Below are 18,739 nucleotides of genomic sequence, written 5' to 3' on the forward strand. Positions count from 1 at the left end.
CAATGGCCTTGTGTTTGCAACAGAGTCTGTGATCAGTTGCCCTCCCTTTAGTGGTTTGGGCTATGGAGCAGGGGTTTGGGCCTCTGCTGTCCCAGGCCCAGCCGGAAAGAGGGGTGCAGCTGCTACAGCAGCTGGAGCAAGAAGAGAAAGAAATCTGATGGAAGGGAGCAGATCTTTGCAGGATGCCTGTGACATCACAGAGTCACATGTTACTGTAAAAGTTCTGTCCAATCATCTTGTGAGACTTGTGTCTCACTGAGGTGTGAGGTGAGACCTCCTGTGGAGATGGGTGTCAAGTAGCTGTCTTTGTTTGGAGAACAAAGAGCATGCAGAGGAAAAAGCTTTTAAATCTCCAGTCATGATTTTACCAAATGAAAAATCATCTGTGGTCCTGTGAATCCCAACACTATTAACTAACCTTAAAAAATACCTCAAAGGCACGCTAAGCGCCGTTAGGCGTCACTTCTGTTTATGTTCAACAATGTTATCAAACACAACGGAGCTAGCTCGCGCCCCCCCCACTCACCCCCTCGTCCTCCGTGACCTCTCTCTCTCTCTCTCTCTCTCTCTCTCTCTCTCTCGCTCTCTCGCGCTCTCGCGTCATAGCGAGAGGCCACGCATATTACGTGAAACAGGGGAACTGCAGCTTTCTAACAAGACCGAGCACTTCGGTAGTCTAATGTTTTCACAAGGAAAAACAATGATAAAGTTACACTAAAATTATGTCTAACAAAGCTTTCATACAGCTTTGAACACACATTACTCTTGGATGGAGTACTCGTGAATGCAGGGTCGCACAGAAATCAGTCACTTCATATAGTGAGGAATAATATTATTACTATTTTTCTATTATCTTAGATGTAAATGTTGCATGTTTCTTTCAAATAAAACACATTTTTGACCTGTAAATGAGTCAATGGAATTTCTTGCAATAAAGAAAAAATGCTGGCAATTATGTCCGCCTGGCACAAACCACATGTTTTGGACAGCTATGAAGTGACAGAATGTCCCACCATCATGGTTCTTATATTGCCAGATTCCAGAAAGTCTACCCTCTTCATTTATGGCAGAATATGTCAACTTCCAACTTGCTATGGTGAGATACATGTAAAAATGTAAGAACGCAGATTGTTTTTTTTTCATTGATATAAAAATTAATATAAAATACAGGCACATAGAAGGACATGTAATGATGGCAAATCTGGATAGCCCAGATTCTCCTGGAAAAAACAAAACAAGATATAGCATGTGTATGTAACCTTTATAATGACATGAGCTTAAAAGTAAAGGCCGTAAAAATACCCCAAAAAGGCCTAGGGCCCAAAGGGTGAACTTATATCCCAGCGTTGCCTGGATAGGATGTGACGTGTGTGGTTGTGCTGCTGCCGTGGTTCTGCCTGATGCCTCCTGCTGCTGTTATCATTAGTCATACTTCTACTGTTATTATACACATATGATTATTGTCACATATGTATACTATCAGATATTAATATATACTTTCAAAATAACTACCACAATAGCCGTAATTATTATTATTATAATATTATAACTTTAACCCTATGGGCCCTAGGCGTTTTTGGGGTAGTTTTACTGCCTTTACTTTTAAGCTCATATCACAGTCATTATAAAGGCTACATACACATGCTATATCTTGTTTTTTCAGGACAATGTGGGCTATCCAGATTTGCCATCATTGCATGTCCTCCTATGTGCCTGTATTTTATATTAATTTTATATCAATGAAAAAAAACAAATTTGTGTTACAGCTGTCCAAAACGTGGTTTGTGCCAGGCGGACATGATTGCCAGTATTTTTTCATTATTGCAAGAAATCCCATTGACTCATTCATAAGTCAAAAGTGTGTTTTATCTGAAAGAAACATGCAATATTTACATCTAAGATGATTGAAAAATAGCCAACCAAGTGCAATGATGTCCTCCAAGATGATATTTGCCACTTTGTTTGCAGTAAACAAAGTTTGTTGTTGTTTTTCAGTTTCAGTTATATATTGGGGNGGAGATATTTGCATCTTGAAAGCCGGACTACAAATGTGGATAGACAGGGAGAAACACACGCAAGCCTAAGATGTGGTAAGATACGATATTCCTCACTATATGAAGTGACTGACAAGATCTGTATAATGGATTGTAAAGAAATTCGTCAGGTTTTTATTTTGTAGACAATTAGTCTGGATTTATAGCATGATGGAATGACAGCATAATGATGTGTGTGGTATCACATGAAAGCTCTGCTCCTGCACGTTCATGTGATATGCGTGGCATTTCTGTGCGACCCTGCATTTGCGAGTAATCCATCCAAGAGTAATGTGTGTGCAAAGCTGTATGAAAGCTCTGTTATACATCATTTTAGTGTAACTTTATAATTTTTTTTTGCTGTGAAAACATTGGACTACTGACAAGTGCTTGGCCTTGTCGGAAAGCTACACTTCACTGTTTCACGTGATATGCGTGACTTCTCGCTATGACGCACGGTCGCAGAGAAAATCCATATAGAAGAACAGGTGTGAATTTGGACGCACTATGCATCGTTTGGGCCCATAGGGTTAATTAATGTTGTTGTAAGCTATTATCATTACTGTTTATCCTGCATCTCTCTCTGTCTCTGTCTCTCTTTCTGTCTTATTGTGTCATACGGATTACTGTTAATTCATCATGTTGATCTGTTCTGTACGACATGTATTGCACGTCTGTCCGTCCTGGAAGAGGGATCCCTCCTCAGTTGCTCATCCTGAGGTATCTGCCATTTTTTTCCCTCGTTAAAGGGTTTTTTTGGGGGAGTTTTTCCTTATCCACTGTGAGGGTCCTAAGGACAGATGGATGTTGTATGCTGTAAAGCCCTGTGATGCAAATTGTGATTTGTGATATTGGGCTTTATAAATAAAATTGATTGATTGATTGATTGATTGATTGAACATGGAAGCTCCTGTCAGGCATCATAGCAGTCAAAGTCAAGTCAAAGTCAAAGATTTTATTCGCCATTTGTGCACAAACCAGACAGTCTAAGCACATAGGAATTCTTGTGTGGGGCATTCCAAGTCAAGTTCAGAATATAAAAACAAGAGAGAGAGAGAGAGAGAGAGAGAGAGAGAGAGAGAGAGAGAGAGAGAGAGAGAGAGCACAGCATAATAAATAGTTATAAAAATATACAAATTTAAAAATTGGGATTAAGACAAATTGCACATTATACATTACAGTATACTTAGCAGCAAGAATTCACAGTGTAACCATACACACATGGGTAGCATCATTATTGCACATAGTAAGTGGGGGTGGGGTGGTGAGGGTTATTGCACATTATTTTTTTAGTATATGGATTTGGGTTCAGATGTACTTTGTTTTTGCCATCAGTCTCACTGTGGCAGGGAAGAAGCTGTTGAGAAATCTTGTTTTGTGTGTGATGAAACTGTGCTCTGCTGTGTCTGAGGCTGTATTTACATTGTTGGTGTTTGAGCAGAGGGTGAGCTGGGTGGAGAGAGTCTCTGATGATTCTCTCTGCTCTTTTCCGGCAGCGCTGACTGTAGATGGAGTCCATGGAGGGAAGTGTAGTCCCAATGATTCTCTCTGCAGTCTTTATGACCCTTTGGACAGCCCTCCTCTCTGCCTGTGTGGTGTTCCCATACAAGACAGTGATGCCTGGGGTGAGGATGCTCTCTATAAGTCCACTGTAGGAGAGGGTGAGAGAGCGACAGTTCAGTCCTGATTTACTGAGCAGTCTGATAAAATACAGCCGCTGCTGGGCTTTTTTCACTGTGGCAACAGTGTTTAGAGACCAGCTCAGGTCAGATGTCACCTGCAGTCCCAAGAATCTGTGGCTGTCCGCCCTCTCCACCTCAGTCCCTTGGATGGTGAGAGGCTGCAGGGGGGCAGGGCTCCTCCTGAAGTCTGCTATTACCTCCCTTGTTTTGGCTACGTTGAGGATGAGGTCGTTCTCCTCTCCATAGACAAGAATGTCCTCTATCACGCTCCTGTAGCCTGACTCGTCTCCCCCCTTAATAAGGCCCAGGATGGTGGTGTCATCAGCATATTTGATGACGATGGTGTTACCTTGGGTGGAGGCAGAGTCATGTGTGTAGAGCGTGAAGAGTTTGGGACTGAGGCAGCAGCCCTGTGGTGAACCTGTGCTGACTGTAAGCTCAGCAGACACCCGCCCTCCCACTCTCACCACCTGTGGTCTTTCAATCAGGAAGTCTAAAATCCAGTTACAGGTGGGAGTCGGGACACCAAGGTCCGTCAGCTTACTAATCAGCTTGCCCGGGCGGATCGTGTTGAATGCAGAACTATAGTCCAGGAAAAGCATCCTGACATATGCTCTGCTGCTGTCCAGGTGTTGCAGAGTATGATGTAGGGCTATGGCCACCGCATCATCCACTGATCGGTTGGGGCGGTAGGCAAACTGGAGAGGGTCGACAGTGTCTCGTACTGTGTGGTTTATGTGGATGAGAACCAGCTTTTCTAGGCACTTCATGGCGACTGGTGTTAGCGCCACTGGCCTGAAGTCATTCAGCATGGATGGGTTTGGCTTTTTTGGAACCGGTATGATGGTGGATGATTTAAATACTCGAGGGACTACTGCCTGGGATAGGGACAGGTTGAAGATGTCGGCATACACACCCGCTAGTTGTTCCCCACAGGCCTTCAAGACTCTGGGATGAACGCCGTCTGGTCCCATACCCTTATGGGGGTTCACCTGCTTCAGAGCCTTCAGAACCTGTGCGTGCGTCACCTGGAAGGCAGTGTCCGTGGAGTGACAGGGGGCTTTTGAGGGGGTGTCTGTGTTCAGCCTGTCAAACCTAGCATAGAAGGTATTGAGGCTGTCTGGGAGGGTGGCATCTTGGGTGTCTGAGGTTGTTGTGGTGGTCCTGTAATTTGTGGCTGCCTGGATTCCCTGCCACATGCTGCGCGTGTTGTTGTGTAGGTAGAGGCTTTCAAGTTTTTGGAAGTGGGTCCTCTTTGCAGCTGTGATGGACCTCTGTAGCTCATACCGGGCTCTCTTATACTCCCCTTGATCTCCTGACTTAAAGGCCTCCCGTCTGTTTCTGATTTTTTGTTTTATGTCCCCATTAAACCAGGGTTTTTGGTTAGGGAACACACTCACAGTTCTGGGTGGGGCACATATGGACGTGCACCAGCTGATGTAGTCACTCACAGTCTCTGTGTATTCGTGGATGTTATCTGTGGCATCTTTGAAGATGTTCCAGGCTGTGACCTCTAGGCAGCCCTGCAGACTCGCCTGTGCACTGTCAGTCCAGGTGTTAACAGTTTTAATTGTGACTGGTCTCGCCTTGAGCCTTTTGGTATACACAGGTCTGAGACTGATTGCTAAGTGGTCAGATTTGCCAAAGTGTGGTAGTGGTACAACGGAGAAGGCATTTTTAATATTGCTATAGCATTGGTCCAGTGTTTGGTTTCCTCTGGTGGGAAAAGTAACAGACTGATACAGTTTCGGAATATTTTTCCGGAGGTTACAGTGATTGAAATCTCCAAGAATGATAAAAGCAGCACCAGGGTATGAGTTTTCATGCTCATTGATCGAGCTGTGCAGCTCTTTAACCCTTAGATGCATAAGTGGGGTCAAAAATGACCCCAGGGGTTGTTTTTCTTCAATATCTATGGAATTAAAAGTTTTTATCATTTCATATTCCAGGTATTCCTCATAAAACATGTTTTTGACATGAGGCCATTTGCATTTTAAAAAAAATTGTATACATTTTAAGAAATTATTGTTTTTGTATCACTACCCCACTCTTCCATAAGTGGGGTCAAAAATGACCCCAAGCATTTCCTATGGAATATCAAGGGTTAGACCTAGGAATCTTTGATTCTTATCAACTGTGACTGTCAGGTATAGGCCTACATTTACTGTCGCACTTACATATCTAATGCCAGCAGTCTCACCACCCAGGAAGATTTTTATACAGCAACATACATGTTAGTATTATATTTGTTTTTTATCTTGGAATACATATGACGTTATAAAATATGAACTTATTTTCCACATCCATGACTTTTGTGTGAATCAGCCTACTTTGTAGTTAGCTAATACTAGCTAACTAAGTTAGCTAGTGTTAGCTAACTACAATGCAGGTACTAGTTAGCTAACTACTATGTAATGTTAGTACTGTAATGTTAGCTAGCTAACATTACGGCATTTGTTGTGTAGAGATAAGCAACCTTACTATGATATTTATAGCTTCCTTGTAATAAAATCTAACCAATAGAGTGTGTGTGTGTGTGTGTGTGTGTGTGTGTGTGTGTGTGTGTGTGTGCGATCGCATGCGTGCGTGTGTGCATGCACGAATGTTAGGTAGCCTATTATGCTATTATTGATTATTCAATGATGTCATTAGTTGTCAAAATGTTAATAAAACATGAAATCATTCTTTTGTTGACCAAAATATAATACAAATCATCTTCTTTAACCAAAATGAAAGAAATTGCTTAAGTTTATCATATAAAACGCATTGATTCTAATTGGGGTCATTTTTGACCCCACTTATGGAAGAGTGTAGGTATTGGTAGATCATGCATCTAATGCTGTGTTCCCACCAAACGCGATGAACGCGATTTAATCGCTCGTAACGCGCCGCCCGTAACACCCGAGTTTCGACGCCTGACCATTTTGTTAATTTGCGTTATTGCGTCATTCACGCAAGTAGCGGGGAAGCCGGCTGTGCTAACTGGAGCTAAGCTAGTGCTAACGTTCATAGTACAACCATTCTGCAAACTAATTAAAGACACATATTTACAGAACTTACCAAGTAGACCAGTCTCCTCGGCGTCTTTCACCCAAGCCTGCTCCTTTTTGTTGCGGTCTCTGTAGAGTAGACACGTAGTATCATATAGCTCCGGGTAGCCACTGACGACCATGGCTGAGATAACCACCATCGCTACTCTGTACCTGCTCTGGAAGTCCCAAATGCGTCGGAGGGCCAAACGCCGTCATTTTTGGGTTCACCCTATCCTGCAGAAGCGCATCCAGCTCGGCGAGTTTCACCACCTCTTCCAGGAACTCCGTCTGGATGATAGCCGCTTTCAGTGGTACTTCAGGCTGACTGGGGCCCAGTTTGAGGACCTGTTGGCGAGGGTTGGTGCCAGGATCTCCTGGCAGGACACACACGCCAGTGACGTCGGGAGAATCTCAACGCTGATTGGCTTTCGTGGCACAGCGTCCATCACGTTCATCGCGTCGTGCTAGACGCGTCCATCGTGCCGCCCGCCGCGTTTTCGCGTCTAATCGCGTCTTTGCATTTACTTTGTATGTAATCTTGACGCGCGAATTTGCGAATTCGCGTTTGGTGGGAACACAGCATAAGGGTTAAGTGCTGCCTCCTCCTTGGCAGAGGGGGGGATGTACACAGCGTTCACAATGATGCATTGCAGTTCTCTGGGTACATAAAACAGCCTTAGCCTTACCATCAGATATTCCACGTTTTCCGAACAGGATTTGGAAATAATCCTGCAATCCATACACCAGGATTGTTTGACGAGAATGGCCGTTCCACCTCCCCGGGTCTTTCCGCTTTCCTTAGCGCTTCGGTCTCCTCTGAAGACCGTGTATCCGTCCAGTGTTACGGCCTCGTCGGGTGTCCTTTCCCCCAGCCATGTCTCGCAGAAACACAGCAAGGTGCAATCCTGGATGTCCTTCTGCGTGGAAATCCTGGTGTAAAGCTCATCCATCTTATTTTCCAGAGTCTGGACGTTCGCGAACAGTATGATCGGAAGGGTTAGCCTCCCTCTGCTAACCAGGCGCCCGAGCCTTCGTTGCACTCCAACAATCAGCCACCTGCTTTACATGGATGACATCAAGCTGTACGCCAAGAATGAGCAAGAAATCAACTCACTGATCCACACCACTAGGATCTACAGCAAGACCACTGGGATGTCATTTGGATTAGACAAGTGTGGTCGGATGGTATCAACGAGAGGGAAGATGATCAGAACTGAGGGAGTTGACCCACCTGAGGGCAACATCGGAAATATCCAGGATAGCTACAAGTACCTTGGGATCCTGCAGGCTACTGGAAATCATGATGAGGCTGCAAGGAAGTCGACCACAACCAAATACCTCAACAGAGTAAGGAAAATCCTGAGAAATCAGCTGAATGGTCAGAACAAGGTCCGAGCCATCAAAATGTACGCACTGCCAGTCATCAGATACCCAGCTGGGATCATAAATTGGCCAAAGGAGGAGATAGAAGCCACAGATATCAAGACAAGAAAGCTCCTCACCATGCATGGAGGGTTCCACCCCAAGTCCAGCCCCCTGATCCTATACACTAAGCGGAAACAGGGGGGGCGAGGACTAGTGAGCATCAGAGCCACTATCCAGGATGAAACATCCAAAATCCAGGAGTACATCAAGAAGATGGCCCAAAAGTATGAGCTGCTAAGTGAATGCCTCAGACAACAGAAACCTGATGAGAGCAAAGAGGTGGAGGAGCAAACAACATGGAGGGTCAAGCCCCTACATGGTGCATACCACCGCCAGATAGTGGCTGGAGAATGCTGCACTGACAGACAGCACGGATGCACTAATCATCGCAGCACAAGAACAGGCCCTAAGCACAAGGGCCATCGAGGCCAGGGTCTACCACAGCAGGTCAGAGCCAAGGTGCAGGCTGTGCAAAGATGCCAGAGACGGTCCAGCACATAGTGGCAGGGTGTAAGTTTCAAGTAGGATCAGTGTACATGGAGAGGCACAACCAAGTGGCTGGGATAGTGTACAGAAACATCTGTACCCAGTATGGACTTGAAGTACCCAAACCCCACTGGGACACACCACCATAGGTGGTTGAGAACAACAGGGCTAAGATCCTGTGGGACTTCAGTTTCCAGACTGAAAAACATCTGCTGGCTAACCAACCAGACATAGTGGTGGTTGACAAACACCAGAAGAGGGCAGTGGTGGTAGATGTGGCAATACCAGCCAACAGCAACATCAGAAAGAAGGAACACAAAAAGGTGGAGAAGTATCAAGGGCTGAAATAACAGCTGGAACAGATGTGGAAGGTCAAAGTTGGCGTGGTCCCTGCGGTAGTAGGAGCATTCAGGGCAGTGAGTCCCAAACTGGAAGATATATATGTATAAGGTTCGGACTAAATACTTGGCTGAACATCAGATCATATTTGCCTGGTTGACTGCGTATCAGCAATTAAGATTGTCCAATGGCAGTAGCCAGTAGAAAACGATCTACAGATCTACAGCAGTTTTTTTTAAGTTTTTCATGTGAAAGACGGGTATTTCAAAGGTTGTTAGAGATACTGATCGACTGAATGACTATGCTTAAAATAATTTTTCATAATAAAGACTTCTTTTCATTCCCTAGCACAAAAGGGGACATAAATAATAACAAAAACAAAACAAACAACAAATATACATAGGTATCGATCATAGACCAAATTGTTATTTAAAACATCACTATCAGTCTTGGCCTGGTGCATCCATTATTTGTTCAACCTATAGAGTAATTGTCACCCAACCTCCTACCTGTATGCAGGCTTTCCTTTTTTTCAAAACATTTCTACTGGGTAAAATCTCTTTTCATAGAAGAGCCTTGTGCAGCATTGCTTTGCTTAACACCTCATTCTACTGTGGCTCTCTCTTTGTCGGTGAGGGTCCGCTTATACACACGTTGAAAGGGCTAACTGTTAGCATCACATGGCTATTGTTATCTAATGATTATTAACAGGTTTAACAATAGAGTTGAGCTGTTTCTGTGTTGGTGTGAGTTTGTTGGAATTGCTAAATGGCCTGGTGTGGGATGTTAGCTGCTGCCGATGTGTTACTACATGCTAACCAGATAGGTATTGAAAAACACTGGTTGTGTGGACGTTAAATAGCAATACACTGATGATCCCTCAGTCAGTCACCAGAAATGAAATGCTAGGAGGTGAGCTAACTGTCAACATCGGGTGAAGCTGAGTAAGAAGACACAGCTGGGCCCACAGTGAATGTCTGTTGATTTCCAACATAAAACATACTTCACCAAGGTTCAGAGGCTGCAGCTGGCTTGATCAGTGATTGGTGCTGTGCTGTGTCTGTCTGTCTGTGTGCTGTCAGTGTCCATTTTTAGTGCTCCAATGATATTATTTAAAAATTAGTTTTTAACTGCATATGAAAATGGACGAGTGGTCTGAGAAAAGTGTCATGTGAGTTTCAATGTCAGTGCACAAGACTCAGCGACCCTGATGTTCAGTGATTAAAGTTTAGTTTGAAGCAACATTAGCAGTGAAAGTAGTATAGTTTTTGTTGTGCTTTACCTTTGGCAAGGCATACTTGGGAAACCTCATCTGGACAAACTCGTTGCGTCGATAGGACACATAGTGCTTTGTGCGATTCCCTGTGGTGACCTGGAAAAATAAAATAAACCATTCAGAGTCAACATGGCAATTTTTTTCTCTCAAAAATCTGCTCCACACCAAAAGTTAAAATCCAAACATGTCATTCTAGTATGAGCTTGTGTCCTATATCTACTTTTTTCTAGATTACTTTGCTCTTAATTTTTCAAAAAGAAAACAGTATATGCACAAGTTCTATTAACCATATCAATTAAGACTTTTTTGGACCTTGTTTATGTCACTTTGACTTTGTGAATTTCAAATGATACTGACTCCAGAGTCAGTGTTTCTGAATATCAGAAACTCAGGACATCCCGAAACTGCAACGACTGACTTCAAGGCTTTGATTAGGAAAATACAATTTAAAGCAAGACACTGAAAGACTTTATAGAACAAAGAGAAAAAAATAAATTAAGTAGTCAACATTCACCTATCTGCAGCCGGTGGAGTTAAGGTACAGAGTTCACCATCCGCTGCTGGTGACTCATACCATGCCAAAAGGTAGAATTGAAAAACAAAACAAAAAAACAACTCCCCCATGCTGCACAGACCTTGGCATTAATCACATAAACTGGGACCTGTGGGTAAAAGGCTGAGTCATGCTGCTCCTCTCCCAAGAGCACAGATCATAATGCTTACAAGACCATGAAACAGAATACCTAAACAGTTGAGGCTATGCTTTAGCAAAGGAAGCTTGGTGAATTGCACAACACTGTTGATTGACAGTGACTTAAACAGGAGACGAATGCATCATAGACCCAAGAGATAGGCTCAGACACCTACATAACACTTTCTGAAACACAATACCTGTCCCCGTTTGGCTTTTTGTAAGGTGGGCAGCGCTAAAACTTTTAGAGCTGCTGCTTCAAAATCTGACAGAGAACTTTTTATTCAGAGCTTCTATTTTGGGCTTTGTGGGAATTTTTTTTCTTCCTCTGGCTCTCAAATAGCTGAACCTCTATCGTCTGTGTTCAGACTGAGTTGTGATTACGGCCATCGTTTGAGATTGAAAGGAGCATACAAGCTACTGAAAGTGATGAAACAATAAAAATATTTTTTTTTCCTTTTTCCTTTTTTTTTTTTTTTTAAATGAGAGCCCCTGAAGAAAGTGCTATTGACTGTGCTTTCAAGGAACTTACTGAAAGGGCTAGTGAAGTGGGAAGAGATGAAATGAGGTGTGTGTGTGTGTGTGTATGTGTGTGTGTGTGTGTGTGTGTGTGTGTGTGGAGGTGAATATGTGAGTTTCAAGGCTAACACAGCTCTGACTCAGACCTAAGTGTTAGTCCGACTCTGACTTCAAATAAAAACACAAGAAGTTTGTGCTCTAAAGAAAGGATCAGCACTCAGTGAAAAACTTCCTAAGCCCTATGATAAGCTATTATGGCAAGGCTTAAACTATACAGACCAGCAAGCAGTGATAACTAACATGTCTTTGGGGTCATCGGGTGGGAACCTTTCACCAGTGTTTCGTCTAGGTGGTCCCACGACACCTCCAGGAGGCTAGACAGTGATCTCTGGCGTCCCAGAGACACTCCCCTAATGCCAGGTCTCACTGCTCCCAACCCAATAACCTCCTTTACCTTACTTACGCATGGCTTTCTCAGCCCAAACAGCACTGCCACCTCCAACCAAACCCAGGCTCCGTACATGCGAGCTCCAGGTAGAAACAGTGCTGATACTACCTTTCCTAGCACATTCACCATACTCTATCTCACACACTACATAGCATAACTCCAATATAAGCTAAAGTTAAAGGAGATAGATAAACTCACAGGATCAGCAAACACACTCACCTTGCAGCATGGTCTCACACAAAAGGGATTCAAATAGGCCACTCCCACACTTAAATAACCTTCCTCTTCCTGGATTTCCTCCTGAGAGGAAGTGGATCTCTCCACCTGATCTCAAGGAGTTATGTACTCTGCATAGTAGTTCCCCCTGCTGGCCCCCAACCGTCTCTATGAGTCTGTCCTCTTGACTAGTATGTTACTATACTTAAATGATACAATCAGGGCTGACGTTCAGCTTTTTAAAATATATAAATCAAACCAACAGAGATTTAGACAATCATTCTAATTTATAAATGTGCAAAACATACAATTAACAGGCAAAATTTACATGGCTGGGACGGTTCTAACTTGAACATCATGTTTTGGCCCATTTTAGCATGGGTTTATAACGAGAACTGGATACAATGCTATAGGCGGGACACTGTTCATTCCTATTAAAGCTGCTGAGTGGCACATGAAGTCAGTCAAGTTCAACTGCTGCATATAAAATTGCTGCATATAAAATTACCCAGACGATCAGCACAGCTTAGAGCAGGTGGATAAAAGACTTCTCCCAGGTGACAGTTTATTTTCAGATAATGTTACGTTAAAAATGACATTTGTTTTTCATTTGCCTAATTTCCATCTTAAGAGAAGTCTCAGAGAATATAGAAAACATGTAAATTGCTGAATTATTAAAAGACCAATGCCACCAATTTGAGTTATCAAAATGTTTCCAGGTGTCAAATCAAACTGTGTTCCCCATAATCAGCCTCCATGATTATGGGGAACACAATAGTGATGTTTCAAAAAAAATGAATCACTATTGTTGGATATAAAACATAGTATTATGTTTGAATTACTCAAAAAAATGAGTTTTCCATACAGTATCAACTCAATGTAGTTGTGGCATTTGAAAGTAACAATAAGCAATGTCAGGTTTACTTAGGTTGAATAAGTTACGCTAACTCAACTGTGTTATATAAAGGTTAGGTTGTCTCTTTGTGGGGCTCAATTTTAGAGCTACAGTGAGGATACAGGTATCATGTGACCTATCAAGAGAAAACGCTCCAAAGGTAGGCTAGATTTTAGCGAGGGGAAAAAGTAATTTGAATGAAAATTAATTCTCTGTGTACCGACAGGTCTCTCCTTTGCAGACATGCCCATTTTGCATTTTGTCTTAGTCCCATTCGGTTTGGGGTAAAAATCATGCAAGAAAAATGCTGCAACAACTTGTTCTGAGGTTTTAACTTTTTAATTAATTCACTCATTTTAAATTAATGTTTATTAGTGATAAATATTGTGTGCTGATTTGCTGTACAGATCAGATAAACAGTGATAATGTGAGGGGGAAAAACTGGTTATGGTTATTTGGCATTTTCAGCGCATCCAGTATTTTAATTAATACTATCAGCTACTGCTAACAGGTTTTGTTTTCTGTAGATTTTCTCATAGGGAGGTTCTGCTGTGAATTGCTTGCAACAGATGTGATTATTTGTATATGTATATAAATGCTGGATGAATTAATGAATGAATGAATTATAGGTTATTTTTACTGGAGGGTCAGTGGATTGCTAGAGTAGGGAAGGCCTAGCAAGGCAGTTGAAGAGAACTAGACTGTTTCTTTGCATAGCACAGTCTTTGATGTATTGACTCTAATCTCCTTTCCTTTTTTCAACAGACATAAATGTGGTCTTGTAAAGACTGTGGCACAACTGTATCAACAATATTCCATCTACTAAAGCACTACAGGTTGGCTCATAGCAATTTTGGCCGCAGACACCCCTACCCATGCACTTATTCTGATTGCCCTTGTATATCCAAAACATGGAATGCTCTTCATAGTCATTTAAGAAGGTCACATGCTAATCAAAGTGTTCAAAACTGTGTAAGTTCAGCTACATTTAACTATCAGTTATGTGCATGCACTAACATAGCGTCAGCACAAGAGTATTTGCCTCACATTGACTCAGGGATGTTCTTTCCAGCCAAATGTGTATGGTACTTTCAAGTCTCACAGAAACTGAAATCACACTCCATATTCTCTTCAGGATTTTAGAGTAGAGATTGTAAAAACAATTGAAGCGGAAAATTCAGCTGATGATGACATTGATGACACAATCTCAGCTCATAGTAGCCCCTTTTACACTGCCATATTTTCGGGGAATGTTGGGCTGTTTTGCAGGCAAGCTGCGAGCGTTTAGACACACAGAGCCTGATTGGCGAGTTGATCCAAGGTGCCCAATTTTCCGCCACGTAGGGGTCAACATATTGGCGGAACCTTTTTGGTTTAAAAAGAACAAGGCACCCTTCCGCCATGGGAGGGGTTGTTGATGACTTATGGGAGGAGCTGTTGATGACACCGCACGTGTGAACAGCTGGCAGTGGACTAACAGTAAAAAGCTGATAGCAGGAATGAGCAGCTAGTAGCAGCTAGTAGCAAGAGGGAAACGCAAACCTGAAAGACACTACAAAGATGAGCAACTGGGGAGACAAGGAATTGCGCGCCCTCCTTGCCCTCGCATACAAAGAGGCCATTAACCGTCAAATGATGGGAACGGTGAAGGACGGGCCAATTTACAAGAGAATCGCCGAAGGACTGACCAGCTGTAGCTTCCCTTGGAGCATGTCACTGTTTACGTCACATGCTGAGCTACACGTTTGGTACTTGCTCAAGCCCCTCATTGCCCTGAAAAAGGCACATTCTGTATGAACAAAAGAAAGACAGGCGGCATTTCACTGCACTCCCCGATTTTGTTTTTATACTGCCAATGCTGAACGAAGACAGATTGTGCTTTCCTGCAAATTTGCACAATTCCTATTTCAAAGGGCTAGTGTTGAGTGTAATGTCAATTCTGATAGTGACATAGAAACTGAAACAAAAGAACAGAATTTATCTAAGGCTATAGAACTGAAATTAGGATCTCTTTAACTAAAACTTGATGGTTACTTTGAAAAGACACATGCATTCCTCAGGTAATATTAAAGGAATACTCAAAATGCCCCTTTTTTCAACTTATCCAGACTGAGACAAGATGTTAGCATTTTCTCCTCTGTGCGTCCACTGGTTCAGTTGGTATGCATTAGCATTTCCTTTTGCTTAGCATAAAGACATGAAGTCTATAAGTCTTATTTACAGGTGTAACGTGTATTTGAAGTCTGCCACTCAGATTTGCCGGTAGCTGACTAGACTCACAAGTCAGTCTTTAGACGCTTTACTTAACTAAAGACTGATGTCTTTCTCTCTGATTTTGTGTTTATATGGGCGGATACAATTTCAGAGTTAAAAAAAACTACCTACGTTGCAGAACCAATAGTAAATCCGCAGGGCGGTCCTTCGGTGGCTCACTGAACTCTTGTGCTCGTAAACATAGTCCGACTGCGTTAAAAGTTTTAAACAAAGTCGCTGTAAGTGCTTCATTTCCACAATCTTGTGGACTGAGCACACGTTTGATAAAACAGAGTTAAATCTCTCGGCATCCATTTTCAAGCTCTCTGTGTGTTTGTTTCCTTGCGGACGAGAAAAGGGGGAGCGCACATTTCCGGGAGGGCGTGTCCTTTTCAAAAATGCAAGAGGCGTTGCTTTGTTGCCGGCCGTTTTCTCTGGTGTGTTAAACACAGATCTTCAGTTTTTCACCTCCTCATTCATGCATATTGCATTCACAAAACAACTCAAAAACAGAGTTCTAACTAAAATATGAACAAGTTCCAAACATATTTCAAAGAATAAAATAATGAAGACGTGGTCTAAAAGGATTCAGTGGCAACTGCTTAATTTTCATGATAAAGCTGTTTGAATGAGAAAGTAAATCCAGTGATACGGAAGATCTGGAAAGCGGATCCAGTGAGCCGGATCTACTCATTCAAGCTTTATTATGAAAATCAAGTGGTCAGCACTGAAAACCGATTAGACCACGTCTTCCTTATTTGATCCATGCATGAATGAAATGGCGAAGGACAGAAGATCTGCGTTCCACAGGCAAGACTCAGGGGAGCTACTGGTGAACCTGAGTGGCAGACTACAGATTTATATTGAGCTCAGGAACATATACAGTTAAGTATTTTACTAAACTTCCACATCATTTTTAAACATTTTTGAAGTGTTATGTGTCCCAGTTTTTCATGATTTAGCATGGTTGGTAAAGGTGTCAAAAGTCTTGTTAGTAGTACTGCTCTATCTTAAACTAATACTCTCTCTTTCACAGTAAGGCTCAGATGTGACAGTAGAGACTGTCAACTCCAGCAAAGCTTCGGATTGTCCTCGGAGAAGATAACTCTGTGAAGCTAACCCTGCCTTCTGGAATACCAGAATCTGTGGACAATCTTAAGCTTAAGCTCAAAGACAGTGTCGAGTTGAAGGAGAGTTCAGACTGCAGTACATGGACAATGATTTTGATGAGTTTACGAAGCTGACTTCAACAGCAGATCTCCAAGACACAGGAACAGTAAAAGTGATAATACCAAGTGTACAGTCAACACAGGCAGCCAGCCATACTCCACATGCACCTTTTCATGGCTCAGATAACTCTGTAGACACTGATATTCATTTCATTTATTGTTTATTTTTACATGGACAGCGCACAATTAAAAGGAGTTAGCTAACAGCTAATTTACATCTGTTGTCCCTGGGCAGGTAGACAAAAAACAACAACCTCAAACAACAATTAAAGCTGCAAGCAGCGTTGGGCAGGACCTCGGCCTCTTGCTGTAGGCCTCCAGCTCACGTAGACAGTGTGAATTAGCCTCTCCGTAAGAGTCCAAATGTCGATAAAACAAGCAATGTCAATAGAATGCAAGGTCATTTTTGACAATGAACACATGACGTGGGAGTAGAACTTTGATGGCTTCTGAAAACCAAACTACTGACAACATCAATCAATCAATCAATTTTATGTATAAAGCCCAATATCAGAAATTACAATTTGCCCCACACGGCTTTACAGTATACACCATCCTTCTGTCCTTTGGACCCTCGCAGCAGATAAGGAAAAACTCCCTTTAACAGGGGAAAAAAACTGTAGAAACCTCAGGAAGAGCAAATGAGGAGGGATCCCTCTTCCAGGACGACAGACGTGCAATAGATGACGTACAGAACAGATCAACATAATACATTAACGGTAATCTGTATGACACAATGAGACAAAAAGGGAGACAGAGAAAGAGAGAGTTGCAGGACAGAAGATAATGTTAATAGCTTACAACAACATTAATGAAAGTAATAATATTATAATTATAATTCTGACTATTGTGGTACAATATGATGAGTATATATTTATATCTGATAGTATACTTATGGGACAATAATCATACTATAATCATATTGAGGTTTGCAAGCCATTGTTGCAAATAAAATGAAATAAATGCTATGTTAGTGTAGATGTGGATGTCTGGGGGCTGTAGCTATACAACTACTAAAAAAATATTGTGTGTGTGTGTGTAACTGTGTAGCTAAAACTTGCAAATTAGGAGCTGCAGGTTGCTGCAAGGTTCTCTCTCTCTCTCTCTCTCTCTCTCTCTCTCTCTCTCTCTCTCTCTCTCTCTCTCTCTCTCTCTCTCTCTCTCTCTCTCTCTCTCTCTCTCTCTCTCTCTCTCTCATATACACCCACAATGAATATTTGGTATGTATAATCTGAGTACGAGTTGGTTGAAAGATTTAAGAAAAAAAAAAAAAGTAGAAAAAAAACATTAATATTTAATATTTTTATGGTTGTTTTTCAACAAGGACAAAAAAAAGTCCTGAACGGGAAAGGTGTCAGTTTTGTTGAAAAATTTAAACTGCCCCAAAAAATAATAATGCATCAAAATTGGTGCTGTTATTTATCATTCACATATCACAGACTGTGATAAATAGAAAAAAAAAATCCATCCAACATTTATTATATAGAAGGTAAATCATAATTCATTCAAACGGTGTAGGAGGATTTGTTTTTATAAGGATTTTGAAGAAATTTTTGAGGCGAAATCTTACCTTGAAAGGGCAAATAGCTCACTTTCTGTTGGGTTTAGGTCAGAGGTGCGAGTGCGTTATTTGTAGGTCTTGATGACACGAACAAGACAGTTTTGGTTTGATCTTTCTAGGTCATTCCTACAAGCCGCAGCGGCCATTTTAGTGTGTCTAGGTGGCGCTAGACAGCCCATTTTGGAACTTTGAGGATTAATTACTTAATTTTCTAAAATTTTTCACCAGTCCTGACATGCGTGCCAATTTTGGTGAGTTTTTGAGCAGGTTTAGGGGGTAAACTGATTGTTTCCACATCAATGGCCCCCCCTGTCATGCAGTAGGTGGCCTTTTTTCCTTTTCACCCCTGACCTACAAACATCGTAAGTCCACCACTGACACAGAGAGACAAGTTGAAGAGCAGGCAGATGGAGGTGGCTTTCAACTCCTCCCTTTCAATCCCAAACCGTAAATCCAATCATCAATCTGAACATACCACAATAGAGATACACTCGTTGTGACACATAGATATAGGCTTCATGTTTGTAAAATAAAAAATGCAATCTTGGTCGCACGGTTATGATGTCTAGGTCAGTGATGTAAATGAGTGATTTATAGGTCTTGAGGAAATGAAGAAGCGAGTTTTGGTTTGATGTTTCTACAGCACTCTTACAG

The 18,739-nt window shown here is 42.1% G+C and overlaps 1 protein-coding gene across 1 annotated transcript in view; it reads right to left on the reverse strand.

The window, feature by feature from the left end:
- The window catches only part of sorcs2 (sortilin-related VPS10 domain containing receptor 2), a 195,905-nt gene extending 185,531 nt beyond the window's left edge, over positions 1–10,374 (reverse strand). The window contains exon 1 of the mRNA XM_050066937.1: positions 10,280–10,374. Within this exon, the coding sequence (XP_049922894.1) occupies positions 10,280–10,309 (30 nt within the window). The 5' untranslated portion in view covers positions 10,310–10,374. The remainder of the gene's footprint in view (positions 1–10,279) is intronic.
- Positions 10,375–18,739: the final 8,365 nt, after the last annotated feature.

The sequence above is a fragment of the Epinephelus moara genome, chromosome 17 (assembly GCF_006386435.1).
Source record: "Epinephelus moara isolate mb chromosome 17, YSFRI_EMoa_1.0, whole genome shotgun sequence".
NCBI classification, from domain to species: Eukaryota; Metazoa; Chordata; class Actinopteri; order Perciformes; family Serranidae; genus Epinephelus; species Epinephelus moara.